General features: G+C 45.8%; 1 protein-coding gene across 1 annotated transcript in view; it reads left to right on the forward strand.

Moving 5' to 3' along the window:
* Positions 1-7,089, forward strand: part of ACAD11 (acyl-CoA dehydrogenase family member 11) — a 74,394-nt gene extending 67,305 nt beyond the window's left edge. The window contains exons 17-20 of the mRNA XM_024566093.3: positions 378-532; positions 3,395-3,511; positions 4,359-4,468; positions 5,344-7,089. Of these exons, the coding sequence (XP_024421861.2) occupies positions 378-532; positions 3,395-3,511; positions 4,359-4,468; positions 5,344-5,458 (497 nt within the window). The 3' untranslated portion in view covers positions 5,459-7,089. The remainder of the gene's footprint in view (positions 1-377; positions 533-3,394; positions 3,512-4,358; positions 4,469-5,343) is intronic.
* Positions 7,090-7,917: the final 828 nt, after the last annotated feature.

The following is a 7,917-nucleotide window of genomic DNA, read 5'->3' on the forward strand; positions in this document are numbered from 1 at the left end:
CTAAGGTTGCAGCCTCCCTCCTGTGCCTGTCTCCCTCCTTCTCCACATCCCTCACCCTTAGTGTCCTTGTCCCCAGTCCCTAGTGTAGGGGCTGTGTCTAACCGACCTTTGTACCCCTGCAGCATTGACAGATGGCTGATGCACAGGAAGTACTCAAGATAGTTCTTAAATTTGATCACGTTTACTGATGGTGGTTTAAAACCTTAGAAGTCAAAAGTTCCGTCAGTCTATAATGAACCTGATTGTAGAACTGACTCTTTCCCTGCCAGAATGCCCTTTATCTGTGCTGAGGGCAGCTCACCATTTGCTCAGGATTTGTGTAAACACCACCACACGTGGGCTGTAGTCACCATCGTGCTCCCTTTTCTTCCTCACAGGTGAGGGAAGGGGATTTGAAATCGCCCAGGGCCGCCTTGGACCTGGCAGAATCCATCACTGCATGAGAACAGTGGGTTTGGCGGAACGCGCTTTGCAGATCATGTGTGAGCGGGCTGCACAGCGGGTGGCCTTTCAGAAGAAACTGCATTCCCATGTGAGGATCATTACTTATTTCAACTTACTGTAGCCCGACACACCACACTAGCCCTGAACCAAACAGCATTCCTTGGTCAGACATTTCCTCTACATCGGGGGTGTCAAACTCATTCTCACCGGGGGCCACGTCAGCCTCGCGGTTGCCTTAAAAGGGCTGAAATAATTTGAGGGCTGTATAAATGTAACTACTCCTTAACTGTTAAGGAGTTGAAATTACATTAGGCCCTTTGAAGGCAACTGTGAGGCTGATGTGGTCCCCAGTGAAAATGAGTTTGACACCCCTGCTCTACATAAACAAGGTAATTCTTTACCCCAAAGCATATTTACATCTATATTTAAATATAGTCTGGTGAGGGATAGTTATCACTGTGAAAGATTAAATAACTCCGAAAGTGCTTCCGCACCTCAGCACAGAGTGTGGACAGATTCCCATTCTCAGATGGGAGTCTCAGAATTTCTCCGATTCCCATTCTCTAGAGAGCCTGGTATGTCCATGAGGGCTGTCGTAAGGGAGAGGGGTTGCCTTGTTTTGGGGCTTTCTGGAATGAATTAGGGTAGGTAAGCGTAAGGACAGAGGGAAATGGCCTAACAGTGAGGGGAGAGAGACCTAAGAAGGGAGCGGGCTGCTTTACTGGGGAAACGCAGGTAGAAGTGGAACCAACATCTGCTGGGATGTTCGTGAGTTTTTAAACTCTCACCCATAAATCGCGCATGAGTCTGTTGTTTACAAAGCACAATGAACAGCATTACGTGTAGGCACTATAATCAAAATTAGGGAACATTTATCAAGAGAGAAGAAGGGATCATTTCAGACTTCTTGGAAAACTTTTAAAGAAGTGGGATATCCAAATCATTCCCCCAAAAAGCCCTTCTAACTTTTAAGAAAACAAGAAAAATTATCGTTAAATATTCCATCCTTTCCATTGCTAACATGTTAGTGTCAAACGTGTCGTGGCAAAATTGCATTTGTGTCCATTGGACATGTGTATTTTAGTACACTGATGCGCTTGTAAAGTGCACTTGTGACCGTCTTATAGAACTTTGCAGCATATTTTTACTTTAAATTTCTATAGACTATATTTCTTTTTGTAAAATATTATTCAGCATATCTATGATTTGGTCATAACATTGTTCTTACAGAAAAGTACAGCCTGCTTTAGGGCACGCACCCAGGAATCATTCATGGGGAACCCCTTTAGCACACAGCTAGGGCAAGCGTTCCCCTGCTGGATGGGCTCTGTGGGAGGAGGCACGCAGGAGTGAATGGGTACTGCTCCCCATGCTGGAGGAGGAGAGAAAACGTTGCTCACGGCTCTCTCACCTCTTCTGCCCTTCTGGTTTCACGATCGCATCCCACCCCTGGCGCAGGGTGAAGGGAGGACATGGGGAGGCTGACAGACAGATGGGCATCTCAAATACGCAGAAGCACTCTTCTCAGTTGCTGCTTTCATGAGACAGGTTTTAATACCGTATTAAAGGGAAATTTCCCTCCTGCTTTTTCAAGTTAATGTATCAAGCAGAACAAGCCTGGGCTTTTCAAAAATATGACTCCCTTCACTGGAAACTTCTTGCTTTGGGCACAAAGAAAATGATCTGGCAGAAGTAGAAGAGATGTGTACACACGTTATAAACAAAAATCTGGGCTAGTTTTTGTGTGTGTGTGAAATTAACACTCCTTTTCCCTGAATTCAGAGACGCCTTCCAGCTGCCTTGTAAATATTCCAGGAGATAAAGCTAACAGCTCCGTACGGAAATTCTGTCTTAATAAGTCACCTGGCAATGCCTTGGAGCACTTTCTACCCACTTAACACTTCTCAGCAAATCTGGGGTCTGTTCACGAGATTGTAATCACACAGTTTTACAACCGCTGAAAGGAAACTCACCACTGGTTTTTCTGAAGGTGGTGGCATGGAAGTCCAGGGTCACCGCAGGGAGAATGGAGCTTGTTGCTGGCACAGCTCTTTACTTGGCATTGATACCACCCTGGCATGGGTGCTTAGGCACCTCATTACAGTACTGGTGCATGTGGACGTCTCTGCTGGCATGAGTAGGGGCAGGGCCGAAGAAGCATTCTCTGTGGTGTCTGGCTTGGGTACAGTGGTTATTCCATGTAAGTCTTCTTTCTTGCTAGGCTGCCCCTACCCAACCCCTCAGCTACAGAGAGTAAGCTTTTCTTGGGCTGTTTTTTTTGCATAATTCTTTCTGCTCATTGGCAATTCCAGGTTGCCGGCTCCTTCAGCTCCAAGTCCAAGATATATGAGGCAAAAAGAAGACCCAGGGAAGTCACCACCAAGTTGTTCTTTTAGTCTGGAAGTCCCTAGCAGGTCTGCCGCCTTCTCTCCACCCTTTGGAGTCCTCTTAGGTTTGTTTTATAGAGGACGCCTAGGTTTTTAGTTGCACTTAGCAAGAGAAATGGGTGAAGTACATCTTTTCTATTTTCCTGGCGTAGAAGTCACTGGAAGTACCATTTTCTTAATGTGTGTCAGCAGTCTACAAACCACAGCACAGAGCTCTCTGAGAAAAGAGGGGAATGGGCCTGGAGCTGAGGCTGAAGTGCAATCTTCTGCCCTCCTGATCTGGGCATGTGTGCAAAGCACATAAATGAGACAACCTAGGTGAAATAGACTAATTCCTCAAAAGCCACCAACTACCAAAGTCACTGAAGGTGAACTAGGTAACCTGATGGTTCCACAACTAGTGGAGAGGTTGTATCAGATGAAAAACTCTCCCACTTAAAAATATATAGAGGCTTGGGGACAGTCCTTGGACTAGAATGCTTTGACGAAAGTTCAAGGCCGTGTTACAAAGGAAGTAAGACATCGGCTTATCTCCTCCTCTTTGCGGTCCCTGACCCCTGCAGGAGGTTGTGGCTCACTGGATCGCTGAAAGCCGCATTGCCATTGAAGAGATCCGCCTGCTGACCCTGAAAGCCGCCCACAGCATCGACACGCTGGGCAGCACTGGCGCCAGGAAGGAGGTGAGGCCCCTGCAGCAGCACCTCCAAGCCCTCTCGTGTCCCTTCCAATGGGCACGCCGGGTTTTGTGGCACTTAGATGGCATTGAGAACATTGGAAGCTTCTGTGTGATTTCTGGTTTAAAGATTATAAAGGTCACTCGCTAGTTTTCCTTTCACTGAGCTGCTTCAGAGCATGATTTTCAGGATGCAGAATATCTGCAGCATTCTTCAGATGCAGCAGCAGGGATTAGGGAAACCCGAAACTCCATACCGACTTGGAATTGTGCCCACTGTGTCATGTTCTGCCAGCGCTGTGACCTTGGGCAAAGTAGCTAACCCTCTGCGGGGAGCCTGGGGTGCCAGTGAAGAGTAACCCACACACAGACTCTGCAGCACTGTGTTGCCGCGTAGTGAGTGTTTCATAAAACTGCTTGTCTGTCCTCTGCCGCCTTGTTTCTGGCTTATGTGGAGTAAGAACATGATCAGTTAATGCTTAAAGCAAATAAAATTGCTAAGAGAAAACTGATTAGTGAAAACTCTTGGATGCTTTTTATGATCCCTGTGGTGATGAATGTAACCCATCAGCTGCCTGAAATTCTTTCGGAAACAAGGCAAGTCATACGTTTACAAAATGTGACTTGGGAGAGAGACCTCTTTCCAGGAGGCCCACATTGACTGAAATATGGCCACTAGCTGCATTACAGCGGATCTCTTTGTTGGTTTTCATCAAAGATCCTGTTTTAGTGGTGAATGCATGTGGAAAATTTCCTTTGTTAGAGTTGGCAAAGAAAATACAGATTACGTCAAATTCTGCCGTGAGGTGTATTGTGGAAGAAAGGAACATTCTTTTCCTATCTTGCTTTTGTAGATTGCGATGATTAAAGTGGCCGCCCCGCGGGCTGTCTGCAAAATCATTGACCGGGCCATCCAAGTGTGTGGAGGTGCAGGCGTTTCCCAGGATTACCCTCTGGCTAACATGTGAGTAGGTGGTACTTACGCTGGGGACGTCAGTAACCGCCCACAGTTGACAGGCTTGGAGTTATAGATGCCTTGCCACTAATTGTTTAAGAAGAAAATAGAGATACTAATTTGCTCTAAATTATTGAAAGCTACATAAGTACCAGTCATAGATTTTCAGCCGTGCAGGAGGTCAGCGCCCCACCCCCCACATTGTCGAAGGTTCAGCTGTAACACTGGTGCTTTAATACAGAGCTCTTATACTGACAATGGCCATCTGCTTATGTGACCCCCCACACGGGTTCCTGGGTAGAAGAAACAGCATGGGGGTTCACCCTGAACCAGGGAGGAGAGGCAGGGTCAGAGATGGCCAAAGGGAGCCCAGGGCCAGGCGAGGCATGAACTTAGGTTGCCTTACCCCTCCACTGCGAAGCTCAGCCCCGCGTGACCCTCTCACAGCCAGATCACAGGGGCTGGGAGTCAGGGAGGACTGCCCGCCTCCGCTGCCACCTTCCTCCCCCTGGAGAGGTGCCCCTTCGGTTCCCCCATCAATTTTTAACCTTAAGTAAGAGCTAAATACATAGTACTACGTATTTTTAGTATATAAGTAATATACTTCACTGCTTGTGGCTTACCTATGCGATCTCTAGTTCTAGCAATTTCTAGTAACCTACAGCAAAGCAAGACTGAGATGAGCTCACTGCACTGTGCCATTTTAAAGTGGCCTTTCAGAAGTCCTTGGGCTTCTTCACTTGATTTTCCCTGTGCTCTTTTTCTCATCACTGCCTTGGCCAGATTTCAAAAATGAATAGTTTGACTTAGAACCAAAGTGACTGGTGTTAAGGTACCATGTTCCTCCGATAACGCCTGCCGTCCCGCCCTTTGTGTTTGCCCAGGTATGCCCTAACTCGAACTCTGCGCTTAGCGGATGGGCCCGACGAGGTCCACCTCTCAGCCATCGCCAGACTGGAGCTGAAGGACCAGGCCAGAGGCATGAGGGCCAGGATGTGAGGCGGAGGGACAGCCTCTGCCCTGCAGGCAGGGGCGTGGCTGCAGCGCTGGGCGCTCAGGTCTGCAGCAGCTTGAGCACAGGGCCAACTATCCGCTTGGGGAAAGAGTTGAGCATCTGTGTGATCAGTGGGTTTTAATTAATTTAGGTAAGAAATTCTATAGCTGTTGTCATTTGGTCTAATACCTAAGTGTTTAGCATTTCGTTTTTAAACACTCAAGTAGTAAAGAGATAATGAAGCAAATTGGAGAGCTAAAGCATAAAAATTTTTTACTTTTCGAATGTCATGAATTGTTCCTTAAATATTAAAGGAATATTTAACCATTACTCTATAAAGAACAGAGCAGGGTCTCCTTGGCACTCGCTTCAGAGCTGGTTTAGTGCTTTGCAGTGATGCTTGCGTCCGAGGACGATGCATGACTGATGGGTCATTTTACAACTCCCGCACTGAGAAGCTGCTTCATGACGCAACAGGACGCATTTACACATGAAGTCTGAATGCGGTTTAAAGTTCACTAGAAAATGTGGCATATTATGAGAAAGCGTAATCGAGGAAGATTTACTTATGTTGATGAGAGAGTGGACAATGTAAGCGACGAGAAAGTCATTTGATTTTGAGAAGAGATTACACACAGTCTGCCCCAGTGAGTCCTGTCGACCCCCTGTGGCTCTCAGTGCCTTGGCCTCCGTGACTCTGAGCACTTGGGCTGGCCTGCGCCACTGAGGAAGGGAGGTTTGTTTTTTTTTTTTAATTTTGATTTAAATTGATTCTCAACTCAGTTACTGGTAAACTTTAAGTATGCATGGAATAACTTGGGTATGTGAACTGGCTTTTTCAAATGTAAATTTTATGAAATCTAACTACAGAGCAAGTATTTTGAATGAAAATTTAGCATCTGAATTAAGAACTACAATGTATAAGACACCAAATTTTGAAGACTTGGTATTAAAATAATATTTTTATTAACATTTACTTTATTGATACTTTTAAATATTGATTACATGTTGAGATGGTAAAATTTGGATACACTGAATTAAATAAAATATATATATTTAAATTAATTTTACCTCGTTACCTTTTTAGTGTGGAAGGCATTGGAATAGTAACTGGTAAATTTTTAAATTTCAAATGAAAGTAGTTTTATTTCTAAAAACTATAAAACTGTTTTATTAGAAAGCTTACATATCATATGAATTTCCTGATGTCCAGAGATTATTTCATCATCATTTAAACATCTGGGAGTGGGGGTGGGGAGCAGACATTTGTCAGAGACTAGTATTCGAGTCCGTAGTACGTCACATGGACTTCTGAAACATTTGCCTTTGAGCCTTCACCTCTCGGCCCCCATTTCTGTTTCTGCACGTTGGAATGAACTTTAAACCCAGAGGACCCCGACCTGTTGAGGGTTTGTTGTGGAATCACTGCAGGCACACACAAGCGCCGTGGCATTTGCGAAGCACAGTGAAGTACTGTAAAGGGCAGCCTCATGTAACGTGGATAAAGCCTTAACCCAAGCTCTGTCACCCTATTACTAGGTTTAAAAGTTGTGACCGAGAAGTCAGTGTTGTTTCCAAGCAGTTAGAATTAAAGATTATAACTGGTACTTATAATTTTGTCATAATTAAACACTCAACTAGTCTTTGAGGAAAACTGGCTAAATTGGTGGTTGTGTTTCAAATTAATCTATTTTTTTCTATGTCAGGTACACACCTGTAAGGCAAGTCGCTCCACATGATCCACACTCACTTCTCTCCTCTACCCTTTAGTTTATTCGGATAAAATGTTACAAAGAACAGTAGGGTTTGGATTGAAAGGGAAAACCCCAGTCTTCAAAGCATAACATACGATCGAGGGACCCTTTGCCTCCACCACAGTGACTGAGTATAAGCCCTGGAGCTTCAGAGCCATTTCCCAGGGCTCCTCGGGCTGCCACCAGGTGTCACTGTGCAGCAGCCCTCCAGGGGCTGGCCATCCGGGAGGTTCGAGGTGCACTGGAAACCTGTAGCTTTAAAGTAAGAAGTTGTTCTTTATAGCACCCACAGGTGGGAAGGAGAGAGCTCACCAGCCCGCACTTCACCATCCAAGATTTGCATGTGGTTGGCAGCAGGGGGAGGGGCCCCATGAGTGCCCCACAGGGAAGTTACCACAAGTAACACGACTAAGCGGTCACAGTCGTGGTCACAGTCATGGTCACAGAAGGCCTGTCAGGGCCTGTCCAGGGATCTCTCTGGTGTTTGAGGTGGCTGACATTTTAACTTTGAGAACACACAACAGAAAGTTCAGTTGATCGTGGAAGAGCTGATTTCCTCATCGCTCTGGTTATTTACAAAGGTTCCCCAAGGTCCACATCGCCCCAGCTCTTCCCACAATTGTGGCCTATTTACATGCCACAGGCCTGCTCCTATTTCACGCAAGAGAACTGAAGTGGGTGAAAAGCAGCATTTAGGTCCTTTAATAGGT

This window comes from Desmodus rotundus, chromosome 8 (genome assembly GCF_022682495.2).
Source record: "Desmodus rotundus isolate HL8 chromosome 8, HLdesRot8A.1, whole genome shotgun sequence".
Taxonomy (NCBI): domain Eukaryota; kingdom Metazoa; phylum Chordata; class Mammalia; order Chiroptera; family Phyllostomidae; genus Desmodus; species Desmodus rotundus.